A 22,371-nucleotide genomic window follows, 5' to 3' on the forward strand; every position below is an offset into this window, starting at 1 on the left:
GCTAATGGAAGATTTCCGAAGATTCCGCGCTAAAAACGAGCAACGAGAAAACCGGGTCGACATTCTGGAGAAAAGACTGGACGATGTGGAACAACAAGTAAGGATGAATAATGTCATTCTCACTGGAGTACCGATCGAACCTTGAGCAAAGCTAAATGCAGCTGGAGTTATCATTGCTAATGCTAATAGCGCTAGCAGTCCTGAAACGGAGAGCGATGGAGAGTCTCTGGAACACCAAGTGGAATAATTTCTCACGTGTAAAGGGATTTCCCTGGATCTAAATACCTTCGAGACCTGCCACCTGCTCCCCAGGAGAAAGGAGACGGATAAACCAGCGATCATCATCAGGTTTGTGAATCAAAAACACAAGCTAGCTCTGATGAACCAAAGAAGAAATCTGAAAGGATCTGCTGTTTATCTGAACGACCATCTGACCAGAAGGAATGCTGAAATTCCAAAACATGCACGGCTTCTCAGGAAGCAGAAGCAGATTGAAAACACTTGGGTTACAGGCTGCAGGATTTACGTCAAACTACTCGGTCCACCGGACCGGTCCAAGGTTCTGGTTGTGAACACCATGAAGGACTTTGAGAAGTGTTTGATCTTCTTGAAATATCTTCAAGGAATATGACGCCTGGATTCATCATTTTCTCCAAAAGTCTGAAGTGACCTGATTAACACCAAAGCTCTGACCTGCAGACAACTTGACCTCAACTTTCAGCGCCGCTGATATCAGCTGAAGAAGGATATGGACCTGAATCTAATGTCTGCAGACATAACATCGAAGAGAACTATTAACTGTTTAAACCCAGAAGAACGGCTGTTAATCAGCAGAAGAAGAAATGCCAACCTTGGTCATTCAACAAAATATGGACCCTTTTTTATTTTACTTCACAGCATTACTTTATCATGAAAAGAAAAATAGATAAAATAAAAATACAAAAAAATAAAAAAATAAAACTAATGATTAATCAATTATTGAAAATGGTTAAACTGATTGACTTTTAAGGATATTACTTCACTTGCTCCAAAAAAATTGATAAATTGATTCATGTTTTATCCTAATATGCACATATTTTTAACTTTTGATACTTGACCAAATTTTGCTATGAAAATTCCTGAAACAGTGTTATGTCTATATTACTGATATAGTGTTATATTTTAATCATATCAATGACTTTAATAAGTAACATAATCTGCATATATTTGGATACTTCATTGCCATGTTGATTTCTAAAAGTTATTTTTTACATAATAATTAAGTAATTCATCTTTGTCATGTGCTTCATTGATATTTCAAGATTCTTAATTCTGTCTGATAAAAGCTAGGAACAGGATATTGATAAATCACGTAATAAAATGGTTACCGTTGAACAGGGGTAGGATTATATAAGTTCGCTTCCTTCCACTCCCTTTCAAGCAATATTTATTAATATCTCTAATTATCCTAAGTTTGATTAGTTACTGTATGAATGTACAACTGATAATTGTATTGTTTTTGTGTATTATTCCTATGTGATTGCCTGAAATAAACCATTTCAAATTCAAATCAAAACTGTTCCATGTTTTATTCCTGATCCAAACATTGAACAAAACAGAAAGTATGAAAAGATTCATTTCTGTTAAAGGTGTCTCCAACATTTCTGCTCTCAGACTCTCAGATCTTCTCTGATCTTCTTCAGATTCAGATCAAAGCTCTGCTGTCTGTTTGGGATTCTGAACTCTCAGTCTTCACCAACTTTCTCTGAGGGTTCCTGAGCTCCAGAGGACTCTTACACTACCTCTGATCTTTGAAACCATTTTGGAGCAGAAGAACAAAAATGACAGAAAGTGGGAGGAGCCAACAGTTTAGCCAGAAATGCTGCAAACTCTTTGAATTTCTGCAGTTCAGTGAAAATTTCTCATTGACCTTCAGACCTTGTGCTTTAGTTGATAAGTGAACCTTAGATCTGGAATTAGGGCTGTGACGATAACCGTTTTTTTTTTTTTTTTTTTAAGTTTTGCATATGGTGCGTGATTGGAACTATAATAAACACATTAAACACATTCATCGTTACTGATAATTTACTTCTCTGCTAGTCCTGTGTACAGACTTCAAGGTTTTCTATGGGAAACCTTTATTCACTCTTCTCCTTCTCCATCCGTCGCACCCGCCTGTGCGCGCGCGCGGCTGTCGCTGTCTCTTAGAGAAGCACGAGGCACGTGCGCACTCTACTTACACACAAGTGCGCTGTTTCAGAAACACACACACATCCTCATTCTACAAAAGAAGCTTCTGTCTTGCGAGAAAATTAGACAAATGTACTGCATTCTAATTATTCATTTCCATTACAAGCTGCGTGCGTTCTTAAGTGCGCGACACGGCCGCCCGCCGGAGGATTTTGTGTTGGGGGAGGGGGGGGGGTTACTATTGTTGTCAGTCTCACTGTAACACCAAACATGAACGCGCGCTGTTATATTTCCATGAATTTCACTACATTTTTTGTTTGGGAACTATTTTTTGCAGCGCAACGTTACGTGTCTGTGTAAACAAAGGCAGAGCCTCCTGCCCCGCGTTCTTCATGGGTGTCAGGCTTCATGCCAATTAATGGGCAATAGATAAAATTCTTAGAAGTCTGTACCAGAGAGCACAGGTGAAGCCTCACATACAGCTAGAGAGCAGAAGAATCAACACGCTGGCTCTGCGCTCACAAAGTCACAGTCAATCTACAACACCTATAGTTAGTTCATTAGTTAGATAGGTAGTAGTTAGTTGTTACTGTTATTTGCTAATAAAGAATGGTAGGTTGTAATTGTATTTATTTCTGATGCAGCCGCCTGGGGATTTTGTGTTTGTTTTTTTGTTTTTTTTAGGGGGGGGGGCTGCGGTTAACCGCGACACCGCGCCCCCTGGTGGTTCATCACCGCGGTGATCAAAAATCCGACACTGTCACAGCTCTATCTGGAATGATGTATAACATCTCAGAAAACCACTTTCATTTGAATGAATTCTGTTCACTCAGTGACCTGAAGGACTTCAAACCATCAGAGAATGATGACATCATACCTGACATTTTTAAAGACTGTTTGGGATTTGGAGCTAAAGTTACTGTTTTGGTTTCTCTCCAACAACAAAATCTCCTCTAAATTCTTTCTGTGGAAAAAGATTAATTGACAGATCTCTGTTCACTAGAAACTGCTTACTGTGAGTCCGAAGGTCCTGGTTCAGTTCTGAAGCCTGGAGGATGATCTTTGAACCTGTCACTCTTCATGGATCCACAGCTGGAGGCTGCAGACTGGACTCTCTGTGTGACCTGTTGACCTCTGCAAACACAAAACCATCAGAGTGTTGGAGGATCTGCTTCTTCATGAACAGCTGATGGACTTTGACATGAACACAGACTGAGCTGTTTAGTCTGGAATAACATGACATGTTTGGATCAACAGTTTCCAGGTTTCAGCATTTTCTGTCAGTCAATCCAGACTTTTTTCTAGAAAAGCTGATTCCAATTCTCCATGTAGAAATGTAGAAATTCTGAGAGCAGAAAGTCAAACTAGAACAATGTGATGTTTGGAAAGCATGAAAATCTGAATCCTAGGAGTCTGCAGTGATTCTTCTCATTAGACTGGAGCTGCTGTCAGTCAGAGTCAGCAGTCAACATGTTTTCTTCTCCAACATCTCTGATGTCTCTCAGAGACTCTCAGAAGACTCAACTGAAAAGATCTCATCACACACATGATGCTCCAAGTGAGTCTGATCAGAGAGATCCAGAACTGAACCAGACCTCAAGTCCTTCATCTGAAAACTGTTGATCATCTGAACTAGAATCCAGCCTCCTACGAATGTCTTCTGTTACGGAGGTTCATCAGATTATCTTCCATGTTGAACCATTGAACAGACTGATTTGCAATGAGACAGTCTGGTAAAACTGTCTCATTGATAACTGTGTGACACTGCGTGCAGGTATTGTCACTGTAGGAATAAAACTCCAATCGATCAAATATTGTCCATCCATTACACCATAACATATATTTGACAAACACTCACTGTTCCACTCCTGAATGGATGTCCTTGAAGGTTATTGGTAAATCCTTTGACATGTCACTCCTTTTGGACCCCCAGCTGGATTTAGATCCAGGTCCAGGTCCAGGTCCAGGTCCAGGTTGGTTCCTGTGAAGAATGAAGGTTGCTGGTGTGAGTCCTGAGCTCTGACATGGAGAAGATCATGGACAGTTGGAGATGTTCATCTCACCTCTGAGCTTTGCTCTGGTTGTCATGGTTACCATCTCTGCTTTTAGAGGGAGGGGCTCCCTCCTGTGGTTCCTCCCACTGATCCATGCTGCTGGATTGACTGGATCCACATCAGCTCACACACACCTTCCTCCTTCACATGCACAGGAAACCCTCCTCATCATCAGCTCTGATCCTCCTTCACCAACAGATCAGCTGCTCCTCCACTGATTGGCTCCTCTCTTGTGTTTCCTCTCAGGTTCAGGTGAATGCAGTCAGACAGCAGTGGGAGGCAGAGGAAGCTGCCATCAGCTGTGCACTTCTGCTCTCCCTCCACCAGGTGGAGACATGGAGCTGCAGCAGCAACATTTCCATTCAGTCACTTTGACAAAGAAACAACAAACTTCCTGTTTCTACAATTCAGGAAACATGAAGCATCAAGAAAAACAGACAGTAATCAGAGAATGAAGAGAAAAGAAAGAAAGACATGAATTCTTCCTCTGAGATGCAGAAAGGAGCAGAGAGCTGCAGGCTGAGCAGATCTGGATTCAGTGATTTGATGAAGAACTATGGATCCCTGATGAAGATGCTGAGAGCAGAGCTGAGAAGAACCTCCAGACAGAAAGAAGCTGAGGATCAGAACTCTGAGATTTCCTGAACTAAAGAGAGAGAACAGGATCAAGAAGAAACATGAAAGCAGGTGAGAGGAGGGGCGGATCTTCAAGCTGATTGACACATTGTTGATCTCAGTGACTGCAGAAGAGCTGGAGAAAGGTGAGGTCATGTGACCTTCTGCTTTGTAAGGAGAACCTTTGAAGGTGAATTGATTCTAACTACAGAACAGATGATGAAGAAATGATGTTTGAGGAAGAACCAATCAGAGAGGAGCTCCCAGCTTTGTTCCATCAGAATCATGTCAGAAGTTCAGAAATGAAGGAGATCTCAGTACTGAGAGGATTGGAAACATGCAGTTGTTCAGCACTGAGGACCTGAGAGCCTCACAACCTTCTTCAGCAGAGATCAAAGCACTGAGGAGCTTCCACAGCCTCTCTGGAACTCATCACTGGAATGTCATTAGAATGTGAGCTGAGAGGAAGGGTGGAGCAGAGACAACAACTGTTTTTTTGATGAACAAGGATCCAGCAGAACTCAAAGTTTGTCCTTCAGGGCAGATCTGACAGCTGCATTGCGGTCTCTTTGTGTGTTTGTGCTGTTTCTGTCAGAAAGGTGACCTGCAGTGACCTTTAGCTGCTGCTTTTTGGAAGAACTCTTTTCTTTTTGAACAGAAGAACAAGTTAAAAACAAAGTTCATTCTGAGCTCTTCCTCTGCTGCTCTTCTTCCTCACAGAGGAGAACACACAGACACGTCACGGCCTTCATCATGAGTGGAGAAGACAAAAGAAACACAAAAACTCACCATGAAGAAGAAGAAAGTCCTGGGGGGTATTCCAGAAAGCAGGTTATGCTAGCTCCCACGATAAGTTTGAGGCTAAGGAAGTTGATAACCTCAGTTTTCGGTTCCAGAAATGGAGGTATGTTTCAGGGTAGGTCAAGTTACCATGGCAACTCATGCTCTGAACATAACCTGGTCTGGAGCAGGTTCAGTTGAAGCTTAGTTTGTTTACAGAGAGGGGAAGCAGCATGGCGTGTCCATTTAAAGATGACTTAGTGGATGAAAAAGCTCAGTTAATACTTTTTCCACCATGAGAGGGTGATAAGACCACATATGGATGTTGGAAAGATAAACTTTTTTACTTTGATCTAACTTAATTATTTGCTTCAGTTAAGATAGATCTTTTTTTTTTTTAGGTCACCTTAAAAATAACACGTAGTTTTCAGACAATTATTTTCCTTTCGTTCAAATTAATTCAATTAAGTAGGTGTAACTTTGGTGCTGCCGTTAGATCGGCACCGCAAGGGATTCTGGGATATCATTCCCTTTGCCTGTCTGGACGGATTTGGGTTTAAGTGTGGGTTTTTTACAAAATGATTTTAGTTGTATAGCTGTTTTACTGTGTATCACCGTGTTTTGCCGAGCTATTTTGTCCTACTATGCTTACGTCTCTGCACCATGAGTGAAAGTAAGGGAGAGGATGATGAGTTTATATAGCACCCCTACCACCTAAACATATTATGACATTGACGGAAAATTCTTTAATGAATTTTTGCACTCCATGCATTTTTTTCCCGTTCTTTTTATTGTTATAAAAATGAGCATATCTGCCGGCTCAAACTTAGACATATGAAAGTTCAAGAAATATAAGTAATTAAGATGGAAAAAAGATTAATGGACTAATTTGACATTTAGTTAGATAAATACGTAAATTTGAGTTGTATAAACAATTTTTGAGTTTGAATTAATTTAACTAAATTAAATTATTTTTCAGCCATGTTACTTTTTTGATGGACTTGTAATTTTTTTCCGCCATCATTAAAATCCCAGACTCCGTCTCACTTAAGTACAGCGCTTTCTTTTTTTTTCACCACGCGTTTCCATGGTGACTCCAGAAATCGGCGATCTATTGAGAATGTCTTTATGTACCGTGCGTTAACCCAGGGTTACCAAGTCGAGCGTAATTACGCCAACTCATATCCGGTCTTTTGGAACCGACATACCCCGGTAAGCGAGTTCAGGCGGATTTCAGCCAGAGTTCAGGCTTAAAGTCAGGCTAGTTTAAACATGCTTCCTGGAATACCCCCCTGCTCTGTCTGCTCTGACACAGAGGAAAACTCTCAACTGCCTCATTTCCTGATTCAGGAACACCTGAGCAGAGCTCCGCCCCCTTATGTGTGTGTTTGTGTTATTTCCTCCCTGTAATCAGAAACCTCAGAAACCTAAACAAGTCTCTAATTTACTTTACCCTTGTTCTATCTTAGATGACCCCACTCTTACATTGACATGCTCTCCCTACCATGACAAAGGTGGATAAAGGTGGAAAGATTTCATGTAATCCATGGACACCAGTGAAGATCACAAATCATTGAGGGAAAAAGGTTAAGCACACTGTCTAGTGGGTCTAGATGACCCAACTCCCAACGTTAAAGTACAAGCACAAGGGTTAACAGGGAATGAAAACCTTACAGAGTGAAGTGAGGCCTAACATGAAACAGAAAGAGACTTTCTCCACGGCTAATGTCTCCCCAGGGCAACATGGACTTCATCCTTTATTAGAATTGATGTCATTTGTTGTAAACAAACAGCTGCCACATACATTTATGCAGCAGCTCGGTAATATACGAGACGATCTTCCAAACGTGCTTTTATTAATATTATGAAGCGCATGTTAGCTCATCGTTTTATTTTTAATCCGTGTGGTCAGTGCTTTTTTTGTGGAAGAACGGAGCTGGAAGAAGCCAGGGTTGGGAGAGGCTACACACGGGCTAACAACATTTAGAAATCCCCAAAAAACAAACAAACAGAAGAATAGTTCTCGTGTACTAGAAAACATGAATCACAAGAAAACAAAACACAAACACCAGTCTGGTTCTTCATTTTTAGAAAAATCTTTTCCTCACTAAATTTGGTCTAACAAAACAAACTGCAGTTACTACTTTTTCTTTTAATACTAATAATATGTTCACGGATCACATAAAAACTCCTAGAATAAAAGATGTATACATAATCTTTCTATTGTAGTCATGGTAACACACACATGAACAACATACTCATCATCTCAGCATAAACTACAACCACATTGAATCTGTTCAAGATTTAACTCTAACAATACAAAACACATTAACAAGTACATCTGAAAGTATTCATTTTGTGAAAGTTTTCAACATTTTTGTCCATGAAAGCAGTTAAACTCATATTGTCTAGTATCTTTACACATTTAAATATATTGGTTGTTTTTTCTCTCGTTTTTATAATTAAATAAAAAGACTGTTGTAAAAAAACAGAATTTCACATCAAATCCATGAAAAAGGGGATGTTTTCAGCTGATGTCAGACATAACAAAACTGTTCATTGTTATGTGTTCAATGCTAACTTGTGTCTCATTTTAATTAAATGACTGCATCAATGTGTTGTTGAGGCCAACAGTCTGTTGTTCTGTGTTCATGTAATGGAAGCTCAGGCTGCTTTGGAGTAAATGAGTACATTAGGGTTTGATCCCAAGAGTTTTAAATATTAAAAATGTATTTTAAAATATTCACATTTTCTGAAATTAAAAAACTAGTCATCAGCTGTACTGTAGAGGTAGAGTGGTTGACTTCTGATCAGAAGATCAGAGGTTGAATGACCACTTTGCCCGTCCATGTGTCAAAGTGTGTTTGGACAAAACTGAACCCCTCATTGATCCTGGTGGTTACAGGTTGGTGCCAGTGTGAGACATCACAGCTGCCATCAGTATGTAAATGGGTGTGTGTGTGGGTGAATGGGACTGACTGTTAAGTACTTTGGGCTTTCCAAGAAGGTACATTAACGGTATGTCCAATAAGTACATGGCAACATAAAACCAAGGCTTAAAATATTTCAATCAAAAAAAAAAATCATAATTTTGAATAGAATACTAGTTCCTGTCTTTATGGAAGAAAATGTGTACTTTTTCCAAATCTTTCCCTCTACTGATGAAAACCCTGTGTCGTTCTTGTGTGAGTTCTCATGTGTCTTCTGAGATGAGACATATGATTAAAACATTTGTCACATTCTTTACATGAAAAAGGCTTTTCTCCTGTATGAGTTCTTGCGTGTGCTTTGAGATTGGATATATCACTAAAACTTTTATGACAATATATACAAGAAAAAGGCTTTTCTCCTGTGTGAGTTCTCCTGTGCTTTTGGAGACTTGATATTTGACCAAAACTTTTATCACATACACTACAAGAAAAAGGCTTTTCTCCTGTGTGAGTTCTCATGTGTGATTTGAGATCAGATATATGACTAAAACTTCTATCACATTCTTTACAAGAAAAAGGCCTCTCTCCTGTGTGAGTTCTCATGTGTGTTTTGAGATTGGATATATGACTAAAACCTTTATCACATTCTTTACATGAAAAAGGCTTTTCTCCTGTGTGAGTTCTCATGTGCGTTTTGAGATTGGATATATGACTAAAGCTTTTATCACATTCTTTACATGATAATCGCTTCTTTCCTGTATGTAATTTTACATGAAAGAGTTTATTAGCTATTCTTGAGCTTTCACCAGACTTGAAGGAGGGTGTTTTCTGTTTTGAAGATTCTTTGCGTTTCTTTACTAAATCATCCTTCTTTGATTTTTTACTACCTTCAGAGTCACACTGACTTTCTGAAATGTGAGAAGTGTCCACACTTTGGACATGACTTCTGTCTCTTATCTTCCTCTGATCTCTGTTCTGTGGGTCAGTCTCTTCATCTGTAGTTGATGTTGATTCTTCATGTTGGTTTCCTTCTTCATCCTGACTATCAGTTACATTAAAGCTCTGCTGATTGTTTAGATCTGCTTTACTGTTCTCATCTTCCACATAAGTAGGAATCTCCATCATGGTATCAGTCTCCTGCTTCAGATCAAGCTGATCTTCATCCTGACTGATGCAGATCTCCTCTGGCTCCTCTTTAATCTGTGGAGGTTCTGGTTCCTCCTGTTCCACTCTGAAGTTCATCTGCTGGTTGCAGAAATCCTCCTCTTGAGTCACCCAATGCTGGGGAAGGACTGCAGAAACACAAGAAGAGAGGCCCTTTTATGCTTAATAATGACTGCACAATTTAAAAATCAAATCAAAAAAAAAAAAAATTCTAAGGCTAAATTACAGATGAAAATGAATCAAAGATTTTTTTTTAAATTATCCACCAATGTTAACTACACACCAACACACTATAAACACAAGGAATGGGTATCGTTAAGGTTTTATCGGTACTACTACTCTTATTGATACTGCTTATCGATCGGGTATTTTAACGATACTCTTATCAATACTTTTTGAGGACGAAAAATGAATAAATAAATAAATAACAAATTAAGAACATAAAGTGTTTTATTTACTCATTATGCAACAACATTGTTTTTTTTAACAAAACATTTTACTTTATACATGAGAATGTTCCAGACAGGATAGTTATTATTTATTTTTATTCTTTATGAGCGTAATGTTTCCTTTGATCTTTTGTCCATTTTCTACAACCTTGAATGGACTTTTCTGTCTGTCAAACACCCAGAGTTAGGTTAAGTTAAGTGAGATGATGGAAACAAATTCACTTTGATACAGACTCCTTTCTTTTTATTTATTTTTCTTTAAATCCAGTAAACCCAATAAATTATATTAACTTATTATGGATGCCGAATATTATCAGTTATTAATTATTATAACGTTTTAGGGAGCAGCTGTTAGTTTGTTGCTGGTCTGGAACCATAAGCGGGGAGTCTAAGGCCCGCCTTTCTACATGTTTGTTCACGCTACACGCGCACAGCGTGTTCACAGCCAGCGCAACATACGGTCATCGTAGCAGCAAGGTGACATGATGGTAGGGACTCCTTGACGCAAACTTCATTAATTTTACATGGAAATGGGTGTTCTTAGTATATAGGGGGATAAAAGGATTTTTTTCGGGGGGCGCTCATGTGTCCCCTACAAAATCACCAGTGAGTGTGTGTGCGCTGCCTTGCCTTGTGTGTGTGCGCGTGCGGCGCATACTGTCTGAACAGCCCCGCCCCCCATGCACACAGATAGCTAGACAGACCTCTCCTGTCCAGCAAAAACAGCAAAATTAACATTATCATTAATTAAAGGAAATGATGCGATCAGCATCATCAATTCTCTCAGAAAAACACATTGCTCAAAATGCTAATTATGTTAACTATGCTAGTTATGCTAACGTGGCTAAAAGTGCTAGCATAGCGATCAGCATAATCAACTCGCTCAGAAAAACACATTGCCCAAAATGCTAATTATGCTAACTATGCTAGCTATGTTAAAAGTGCTAGCATAGCGATCAGCATAATCAACTCTCTCAGAAAAACAAATTGCCCAAAATGCTAATTATGCTAACTATGCTAGCTATGCTAATGTGGCTAAAAGTGCCAGCATAGCGATCAGCATAATCAACTGTCTCAGAAAAACACATTGCTGAAAATGTTAATCATGCTAACTATGCTAATGTCGCTAAATGTGCTAGCATAGCGATCAGAATCAACTGACTCAGAAAAACGCATTGCTCCATTGGTGAGACCTATTCGTATGTATTTAAAAAAAAAACTTTTTTCAAAATAGTGGCTTTTTTGTTGATTTTATTTCCATAGAAACCATTTTATGTTTTGGTGGCCTCGGGATGATGAACACAACATTCAGTTTCAGATAAATCGGAAAAAGTAAACTTTTTGTTGTCCTTAGAAACACTTTTTTTTTTTTGCTAACCACGCCCCCATTTCTTATATGTCCATATCCAGTGTTTTTCAATGTGTTCAGTTCCAGCCTTGGATGCATGCTTTCAATTTTCACTGTATACCATTGTAAGGCATGGGAGTTAAAACTAGGGCAGTGACGATAACCGCATCACCTTTTTTTACGTTTTGGTGCGTGATTGGAACTATAATAAACACATTAAACGCATTCATCTTTGCTGATTATTTTTGTTTTTTGTGCCAGTCCTGTGTTCAGACTTTCCTTCTTTCTTTCAGACTGTTCTCTCCTTTTCTCCCACCGCGCCTGTCACTCTCTCTCGTAGGCGCGCGCTCTCACTGTCTGCCTCTGCGCTGCACGTGACACGCGGCTCCCTTTATAGTTACACAAAAAGGCGCACGCTTTCAGAAGCACACATCCTCAATCTACAACAGAAGTTTCCGTCGCGCAAGGAAATACGACAAATTCACTGCTTTCTAATTATTAATTTCCATTGTATTCATTTCCATTACAAGCTGCGTGCGTTCCTAAGTGCGCGACACGGCCGCCCACCGGAGGATTTTGTGTTGGGGGGGGTATTACTATTCTCCTTCACTCCGTAACACCAAACATGAACTGTTAGATTTCCATGAATATCACTACATGTTTTGTCTGGGAACTATTTTGTGCAGCGTAACGTTACGTGTCTGTATAAACAAAGGCGGAGCCTCCTGTCCCGCGTTCTTCATGGGTGTCAGGCTTCACAGCTACCGGAAAGGTGAAAGTGTCTGCAGTCTGCTTATTACTGGGCAATACATAATATTTTGAGAAGATGTCTGTACCAGAGAGCACAGGTGAAACTTACGTGCAGCTCCAGAGCGGTCTGCTGCAAAAGAATCAACACGCACCCCCCAACACACGTGTGCGCACCTTCCTACTATTCCTACACAAGACGCTCCGCGCTCACACACAGTCAATCTACAACACCTATAGTTAGTTCACAAGTAAAATATGTAGTTGTTAGTCGTTACTGTTACTGACACCTACCCCTCCCTGGCTACCTGTAACAGTGATTGACTGATTGACACAAGAGGGAGTTCACTTGTTTGTGTTTCGGTTTTTTTTGTTTGTTTTTTGCTTTGGATTTCACAATGTGAGTGGTGTGTTTTTGTTCTGTTTTTTTTGGTTTGGAATAGGGGCAAAATAAAATAACATTAAAAAAAAAATCGGAATTGAGTCGTTTCAGCCTGCAGTGTGAACGTAGCCTTACATTTGGCTAAGGATCCTGCCTTTGGCTCGTCTTGTACCCCCAGTCATCCCCCTTCTCAATGATCATATAATGCACATTCATATTCTGCCTCAATAACAACAAAACGTTAAAATTCATTAAAATACAACATTGCAAATTTTTATTTCTATTGCAATGATTAGTTGAAGTGAGAAAGGTTAAAATTAATATCCTGTTTTAAATAGTTCTAAAATAAAAGGATTTCATGCACATAGTTTCTTATTTGTCTTTTCCTTTCTTGTTTTCACAAAGAAAAGTACGGAAGAGAATTAGGGCCATGGAGAAAGAAAGAAAAAGGGCATACAAAATTCTGACTCTGAACTCAGACTTATGCTCTCTACTAGGGTTGGGCGATGTCCCTTAAACTGGCCGTTGACGATGTTTGCTGTCAACCATCGGGATGGGGGGGGGGGCTATTTTTAATATTTCGGTCTTATATAATTGCTATTCGTTATTTTACTTTATTACTTTATTTATTTTATTTCCCAACTAATGACTCATCCGCGATTATCCAGTATAAACTGAGGGAAGTGACTTTAACAAAAAAAGTAACAAACAAACTAGAGAAGAAATGGTCCGCTCCTGCACTTAACTAGTCAAGTGGACCGGTGGAGCGCGGACTTACAGCTTTGTGTTTGAGTGGAGGGGGGTGGGGGGGGGTGCTTTGTTACATGAGCGGTATGCGGGAGATTTAGAACTGGATCCGTTCCACAGCTCTAGAGGAACGGGCCATCGAACTCAGAACCGGGTCTAAAAGTGTGTGTCTGAGCAGAAGATCGTGAGTACACACACAGCGCTTTGGGGCGGTGTGAGCTTCAAAGCAGAAAGGCCGCTCAGTCCTTAGAAATCATTCAAACAATCACGTGGATTTGTGTTTCGAGTCGTGTCCCGACTAAATAAAGGCTGATGTTATTCCCACATGTTTACATGCAGCCAAGTTGCAGATTGCAGCACCACCCAAAGCTAATGTTGTTAGCCCGTGTTAGCATACTGCTAATTCGGGCTTCTTTCCGGCTCCGTTTTTCAACAGAAAAAGCAATGACCACACGGATTAAAAATAAAACAATGAGCGAACAGGCGTTTCATAATAATCGTAACATTATTAAAAGCATGTTTAGAAGATCGTCTTGTATATTACCGAGCTGACATATAAATATATAGAGCCGCTCGGCAACATTGTTTTGTATTGAATTGTTACATTCAATAAAGTTTGAGAAAAAAATAGCCGCTCGGCGGAACTGGTATCCGCTTCCTGTTTTTCAAACCCTACTGCGCATGTGCGAATGATTTATTCCGACCGAAAGTGTGACCCATGTGAACGTTTGTTATATTCTGAAAACATTTTTCTGGAACCATGTACACGGTTGGATTCTAATCCGACCATTGATCCGGTCAAGATATTTTTCACATGTAACCGTGGCTTATGGTGTCGACTCGCAGCGTGGCGGGGGCGTGGCATCACGATGGTGTCTCTCCATCGTGATGTCAGTCACCAATCACGATGGACGATGGTATCGTCCATTGGCACAACCCTACTCTTTACTGGTGCATGTGAGCCACATCCTTCAGAACTGCAGAGTCCGAAGAGCAGCAGGAGTGAAACCAAATAAATTGAGGTCTGTAAGTGTCTTTTTGCGTGCTCAAGGCTTACCAGAGGAGGTCATTTCGCAAATGGAAGAACAGAGGGTAAATAAAAAAGAAAATGTTTTAAACAGGAGTAGCTTTCTGTCCCGCGGCTCGTCAAGTCCCCGGCAGAAGACCACTCCGGACAACCAGATTGTTTAATAAAGCCGCCCCACGTGTCTCCTCCTGCTATCACCTATGCAGTTCTCGCCCCATGAATACGAGTTCATTAGGAAAGCATTTTTTTATAACAAAAGTATCTTTGATTAATCCTACTGTGTAGTTTTTAATCATCAGTACATAAACAACAATATACAAATAAACATGTAACTCATAAACAATATATGTATATAATATATATACATAATATGGGTAGCTCGGTTTGTAAGGTGCAGGACTGTCATGCAGGAAACCCGGGTTCGATTCCCAGGGCAATTAATGGAAAAATGGCAATGGAAATGGGGCAATTACCATAACAATGGAAATGGGACCAGAGCACCCTGATGGAAAATGGGCTACTGGGACAAGACGGAAATGGACTAGATGTGAGAATGCTACTACTCAAGTAATCCCTCCCAGAGGGGTTACATGCAGAGAATGAGGAATGAATGGATGCTTCGAAACCCACAATCAACGCTAACTGCCAAACTGCCCAGTGCTTTAACATCCACAAACGGCAACTCCTATCACAACTTGAGATCGAAGCGATACAATACAATGCCACCGGAGAGCCAGAACAACAGGTCAGAGAGGACTCCCACCCTGAAATTGGGTACACAGCCCCAACAACCACAAGTACGCTGAGCGAGGCAGCAACTGTCCTGAAAGACAAGATCATGTCTACAATGAACACTAGGCAACCCCGACACCAGCTACAACGGTTAAGTGATATACCGCCTGAAAGTCTACCGGAAACTGTGAATGAAGCACTGAGGGCAATTCCTACCACAACCATCACAGAAACCAATGAACTGGTTTACACTTCAGCAGCAGTGATCCTTGAGATGCTTGGCAATAAGAGCAACCATGGAAGAAAACAGTACCCACCAAGGAAACAACAGTTAGAGGCCAAAATCAAGGCAACTCTGAAGGATGTGAGTAAGCTGACAGAGGCTCAAAGAGGTACAATGAGAAAGCAAGTACCTAAGAGATACAGCCAGATGCCCATACCTGAAGCACTGGAAACTGCCAAACAAAGGCTCCTATCCTTGAGCAGCCGCCTAAAGAGGTACACAAAAGACAATGAAGCCAGACGAATAAACAGGCTCTTCGCAACTCAACCTGCAAAAGTGGCAGGGTCAAAACAGCCGAGCAGACCCACCAAGGCTAGAAACTGAACAGTACTGGAAAAGTATATGGGAGAAGGAGACACCACATAACAGCAATGCCCAGTGGCTGGTCTCTCTGAGAAAAGAACATAGCAACATCCCTGAAAAGAATCCAGTAACCATCACAGTGGCAGACATCCAAGAAAGAGTCTCAGGTATGAAGAACTGGACCGGGCCCTGACATGATACATGCCTACTGGCTAAAGAAGCTTACCACACTCCACGAGCGCCTGGCAGCACAAATGAACAAGCTGCTAAGAGATGGACCTCACCCCGAATGGCTTACGGAAGGGCGCACGATCCTGATCCAGAAGGATCCCTCAAAGGGTGCAGCCCATCCAACTACCGGCCAATAACCTGTCTCTCCACAACATGGAAACTCATGTCAGGCATCATTGCAACCAAGATAAATAGGCACATGGATCAATTCATGAGTAACACACAGAAGGGCATTGGTAGAGACTCCAGGGGAGCCAAACACCAACTCCTGGTTGACAAAACAGTCGCTCAAGACTGCAAGTCACGACACACCAACCTGTGCACAGCCTGGATTGATTACAAGAAGGCCTTTGACTCAATGCCACACACATGGATCACTGAATGCTTAGAGCTGTACAACATCAACAGGACTCTAAGATCCTTCATAGGAAACTCAATGAAGCTGTGGAAAGCCACCCTTGAAGCCAAAGGGAAGCCACTTGCACAAGTGTCCATCAAATGTGGGATATACCAAGGTGATGCTCTGTCCCCCCTGCTGTTCTGCATAGGTCTAAACCCCCTCAGCCAAATAAACAAAGCTGGCTATGGATACCGACTCAGAAATGGGACCAACATCAGTCACCTCCTCTACATGGATGACATCAAGCTATATGCTAAGAGCGAGCGTGACATTGACTCCCTGATCCACACCACCAGGATCTACAGTACTGACATTGGGATGTCATTCGGGCTCGAGAAATGCAGCCGGATGGTGACAAAGAGAGGCAAGGTAATCCACAAAGGAGGGGTCTCACTCCCAGAAGGAACAATAGCAGACATCGAGGACAGTTACAATTACTTTGGAATTCTTCAGGCAAATGGCAACCTGGAGCACGCAACAAGGAAAGCTGCAACAGCTAAATACCTCCAACGAGTAAAGCAAGTCCTGAAAAGCCAGCTCAATGGCAAAAATAAGACCCGGGCAATAAACAGCTACGCACTGCCAGTTATCAGATACCCTGCGACCCTGAGAATGTATGCTAGCTGCAAGGAAGGAGGCCGAGGACTAGTGAGCATAGAAGCCACTATCCAGGATGAAACATCCAAGATGCATGAGTACATCAAGCTCAAGGCCCCAACTGACAGTGTGCTCAGTGAATATCTCAGGCAATTGAGAGCAGAGGATACAGTGCTGGAGGACAGATCCTCATGGGAGGACAAACCCCTACATGGGATGTACCACCGGACCATAACTGAAGTGGCTGATATCAAGAAGTCTTACCAATGGCTAGAAAGGGCTGGCCTACAGGACAGCACTGAAGCGTTCATCCTGGCAACTCAGGAACAAGCCCTGAGCACCAGAGCCATAGAGGCTCAGATCTACCACACCAGACAAGACCCAAGGTGTAAGCTGTGCAAAGAGGTGCCTGAAACAATCCAGAACATAACTGCAGGGTGTAAGATGCTGGCAGGGAAAGCATACATGGAGCGCCACAATCAAGTGGCTGGAATAATATACAGAAACATGTGTGCAGAATATGGACTGGAAACCCCAAGGTCAAAATGGGAAACACCTCAGAAGGTGGTAGAGAATGAGAGGGCAAAGATCCTGTGGGACTTCCAGATCCAGACTGATAGGATGGTAATGGCGAACCAACCAGACATTGTAGTGGTGGATAAAGAACAGAGGAAAGCCGTTGTGGTGGATGTGGCAATGGCTACAACAGATAACTGGAAAGACCTCAGACCTCTCAGTCCAGAAGAGCGCAGTGCTTGGAACAGCTGAGATACTGCGCAGGACCCTCAAGCTCCCAGGCCTCTGGTAGAGGACCCGAGCTTGGAGGAGAAACCACCCGCGGAGGGTGAGAGGGGCGCTTTTATATATATATATATATATATATATATATATATATATATATATATATATATATATATGCACACACAGGTAGATCAAAAGTAGCTCACATACCAAAAAAGTGTGAGCACTCCTGCTTTAATGCTACTGCAGCGCACAATAGTATAATTTACACGTGTTTATTTGAAGTAGATGTTATATCATATTATAACGCTGCATCACATATAAATATTACTTTATATTTGGAGTGCTGCACTAGTCCCAGTCCATACAAGTGGTCTAAATTTTAAAAATACTCATTAGGTTACAGTGTTGGTTAATGTAATCAATTTTTCTGATATATTATAGGAGATAAAGTATATAAGTATATGAGATAAAGTATTTTCATTTGACCGTAAAAGTATTTGATTTACATGGCAATACTTTGTGTAACCAGATGTTTCAATATTTAGTAAAATGTTGGTTTTTAATTTTTAAAGAGTTTTTTTAAATGTCCATCATAAGAGGCAGTTGATATTAGATGTACAGAAGAAATAAAGATGTAAGTACTGACATCTGAGTAGGTTTCGTTGCTGTCGAATATTGGTATCGACAAAAATTGGGGAGGACAACCAAATATTACTTGCCACGACAACCCTTTTTTCCCCCTTATTTCTAACGCTGTAGCGTATCGATTACGTACCGTCGGAATCATATGGCCAGGCCGTTCAGACGGAGGTTGCATTTCAAAAGATCGGATATGTATCGGATTCAGGACCACAAACCCAAGTGGCCTGGGTCGCATTTGAAAAGATCGGATCTATGTCATTCAGACTGTCACAAAAAGATCAGATACAGGTCGTATAGGGACAAAATAAATAAAATCGGAATTTGGTCGTTTCAGCCTGCGGTGTGAACGTAGCCTTTGTGTCAGATCAGGAAGAGTTTTCATACTTTCCTTTCCAGTATCAATGTCCATTTACTTGAACACGCTCACAAAACAGCCAAACAGCATGGATCTGACTTCTGCTTATAGCCCCCTCACTCGTGGTGAGGAACTTTATTCCCACAATTGCCAACTTCCCATGAGTCTTATGGGCTGAGGGCGGGGCTAACCCCCGGGTTAACACAACAGGATGAGACGCAAAGAGCTGTATGCTCATTAGCCTAGTGCCGCGTGTTCGCCACCCTAGTTCTAATGGAATCAGTTTAAATTTAAATTTTCCGTTATTTAACTTGTTCAGGCCTACAGTGATCATTTTTGTATTAAATCATGATCTATTGTGTATTTCTTTTCTGTGATAAAATTCTAAACATTTGTCTGCACCATTTAGCTTTGTGGGATCATTCTTAAATGTCTCTATCTATAGTTTCCACAAATCAGTAAACATTTCTACTTTTTTATTATCCTGTTTTATTCATAATCATAGAGGATCATAGAACAGAACCCAGAAAAAAAAAGCAGAAAGATAAAACAATGACAGCTTCTGCTGCTATATTCAAGTTATCCAATGTTAGGGTTTACAAATTTTCATTTGCTTAAATGCCATCACACCATAATATGATTCTATATTTCAGTAAGAATCCAATGACGTGAAAAGTTCTGATTATACAAGATATGATGTTCCTGTACTGCTTGATGACCCAACTTTTATGTTATCAACCCCAGCCACCAATAAAACCAGACTGGATACACTGGGAAGGCAGAACTCTTCTTTGACAGCTTTGTGCTCTGACAGGCGGGCTTCCCCTTCTGCAGAAATCTAACAAAGATTCTCACTTTCTTTCATTGGGAAAAGGTCAAAACCCTGACATCAGCTGCTGAAAAAGACTAAAGAAACCTGAAGGAGAAATCAGTGAGAGATGAAGGGCTTCTTTCTTTAGGCCTGTTCACACCAGGACGAATTTCGCCTGCGATTTTCGCCGACGTTTAACGCCTCGTGACTATACAAAGGGCACCAATGTGAGTGTGCACACCGACACGGAAAAACACCATGCGTCAAAGCGTCACCTTTTAAAAAAAAGCCTCGGTTCGTTTTTTTTGGTCTGACGCGCCGCGGCAAAATCTATTCGACCAATGAGAATGGCGCTTTTGCACACGTGTCTGGAGCTTCAGAAGTTACAGTAAAACACAACTTGGGGGCGCTCAAACACAAAACTGCCTTTCTGAGCACACATACCAGCAAAGAAGATAGACGCCAAGTAGCATCTTCACAGCCGCGAAGAAATAATGACGGACATTCTAAAATATCCCAGAACCAAGCTTGAAATATTCATGTTTTCTTTGTATGATTCTGACAAGCGCGTAAATACTTGCTCTCTTCTTCTGAGTGAAAAGCGACTTTAAGAAGCATAAAGTTGCGCAGCGCCACCTTGTGTACATAAGTATTTCTGTTTACATTAAGCGCCATCTAATGTCAGGGAATGAAATTGCATGTTCGCTCGGCTCATCGTCAGCGAAAATCGCCTGGGTGTCAACACAAAAAACGTGGCGAATAACGCCTGGCAAATATTCGTCCCGGGGGGTACGGGCCTTTACTTTGTTGAAGGTAACATACCTATCTTGTGGAGCTGGATCTGTGGTTTCCAGATGACATCCAGCAGTCTGCGCTGACGACAGAGCTCCTGCTCGTACTGGACGATGGTTCCTTCACAGAGTCTGCAGATTTCTTCAGCAGCAGCAGCTAGTCGCTGGCTGATCAACTCTCTCAGAGACTGAAGGGAAGACATGGTTCCTGCTCCGATCTTCAGCTCCAACTCCCACAAACACCGCCGTCCTCTTCACTGCAGCTCCGATCGATCATCTGCTAGTCTCACAATCACAGCAATCCACGTTATCTTTCCGTTCAACACTTCTTCACTCATTTACGACACTTTGGAAAATGCTGAGAGTTCCGACACGAACCACATATCGTCCTTTTTGTCCAAAAACCTCACAAACGTCCCAACAAAACACCACCTTCCTCTCAACACAAGCTAACGCTGCTAGCCTGCTAACAAGCTAACGCTGCTAGCGCCTCGTGCTGTTCTTCTTTGTTTGGCTAACAGCGTCATGGTGCTTTAGCGCCTCCAGCTGGTCTGGAGTGTTGTCTGTCTGTCGATGATTATGTCGATTGCGGCAAAAAAGAGTAATTTTTTTTAAACCTTATTGGCAAATAAAGGAGAAACGGGCGTTTTCTTTTACTAACAATAGTTCGGCGTGACTAGTCTATTTCGACAAGAAAAAGTATTTTTCGACAAATATGGAAAAGGGGGAACACAATGAGTTATATCACTAAAGGAGACATCACGTGGCTCCTCATGGGAGGATACCACCGCCATCTTGGTGAGGTCAAGTTACTACTGCAGTGCATGCATGTGAACACATTTCTTGCATAATACCTGTTCATTGTGCGGGTTTCAACTGCCAAAATCAGAGAACTGAGTCCATGAAGGAGGAAGGTATATCATTTCACAGGTAAGTACTATAACTTTTTTCTCTTAATGCTGCAGGGGCTTCATTAATCATACACATGTTGACATGAATGATGCTGCAGGGCTATTATCAACATCCTGCACGATGTACGTGTTATTTGCTGTCGACATAAATGTACATTTTATTTTGCTAAACCTGTATACAGCATACTAGGCTATTATAGTAATATAGATTTATACATTTCTGACTCAGTGACTGAACTTTACCTTGCAGGTTGCAGGTTTTGGATTCAGACTTTAGGGTAAATCTATTGTTCACTTTTGGACTTCTTTTGAATATTTATTTTATTATTATTATTAATATTAATAGACTAATTTATAATTATTATTCACTTATTGTTGGGTTTTTCTAAATAATTTAAATTACATGTCAAAGAGGTCTAAAACTCCTAAATGTTTACAAATTATTTTTTTTAATTCTTTGTAATAAATTTTTTATTTGTAAGAAGTCCTGCCCTGGTCTTCTGGGGGCCCTAAGCGAAATTTAATTTGTGGGCCCTCCAACTGATCAGCAGCACCAAAAAAAGCAACTGTTGTTGTAATATAAATGAGATCTGTCTATTAATACATTTGTGAATTATTGTTGCTGCCGAAGAATTGAATACAGTAAATTGTCTGCATGTTGGATGCACATTTAGTGGTGCCAAACAAATTTTAAATGCAAAGAAATAAATATGAATGACAAATGTATATAGATATACATTTTTTTAATGTAACATTAGGCACTCAACAAATGACATTCACAAAACTCCAACTTATTAAAAACAGCAACTTAATACCAAATCAGATAACGATAAAACAATCCAACATAAAGAAAACAACAGCTCACTGAGGGGGATTTTAGAAAGTCAGAGTCTTTCTCAGTCTGAAAAGGACCTCTTTGCACCAAATCCATTCTTACTGGATCAGAGAGTGTGGTTGGTCATTCAGCTTGACCAACTGGGTTTGAGGTACCGGTAGGTGGAATTTTGGATCCAGTCTGTTCCTCTTCCATACACGCCTCTCTTGGAGCCTCTGGAACATGAGATACAGAACTTCAATAAAAGCAAATAGTGAAAAATAAAACAGTCAAATGTTTTCCCTTTCAGCAGTAGATGTGGTGACAGCAGTTTCTTCTGCAGCT

The 22,371-nt window shown here is 40.9% G+C and overlaps 2 protein-coding genes and 1 long non-coding RNA gene across 3 annotated transcripts in view; 1 reads left to right on the forward strand and 2 right to left on the reverse strand.

The window, feature by feature from the left end:
* Window positions 1-22,371, forward strand: part of LOC105355327 (NACHT, LRR and PYD domains-containing protein 12-like) — a 1,049,862-nt gene that overhangs the window by 267,156 nt on the left and 760,335 nt on the right. The window lies entirely within an intron of this gene.
* LOC110013924 lies at window positions 2,899-4,266 on the reverse strand. The gene is made up of 3 exons (XR_002874742.1): window positions 4,233-4,266; window positions 4,028-4,150; window positions 2,899-3,303 (listed from the first exon to the last, which is right to left on the reverse strand). It is a non-coding gene; the product is annotated as an uncharacterized LOC110013924 (long non-coding RNA).
* LOC111948673 (zinc finger protein 664-like) lies at window positions 7,334-20,881 on the reverse strand. The gene is made up of 2 exons (XM_023962746.1): window positions 20,333-20,881; window positions 7,334-9,840 (listed from the first exon to the last, which is right to left on the reverse strand). Exons 1-2 carry the CDS (start codon window positions 20,502-20,504, stop codon window positions 8,774-8,776), a joined length of 1,239 nt encoding a protein of 412 aa, XP_023818514.1. The 5' UTR covers window positions 20,505-20,881; the 3' UTR covers window positions 7,334-8,773.

Source organism: Oryzias latipes, chromosome 2 (genome assembly GCF_002234675.1).
Source record: "Oryzias latipes chromosome 2, ASM223467v1".
NCBI classification, from domain to species: Eukaryota; Metazoa; Chordata; class Actinopteri; order Beloniformes; family Adrianichthyidae; genus Oryzias; species Oryzias latipes.

Bases quoted from the DNA above. Each gene is read 5' to 3' on its own strand.
- LOC111948673 (XM_023962746.1), bottom strand. From the start codon at position 20,504: ATGTCTTCCCTTCAGTCTCTGAGAGAGTTGATCAGCCAGCGACTAGCT. The intron at 9,841-20,332 runs GTATGTTACCTT...GTGTTTCTGCAG, and splicing joins GATCCAGCTCCACAAGATAG to TCCTTCCCCAGCATTGGGTG.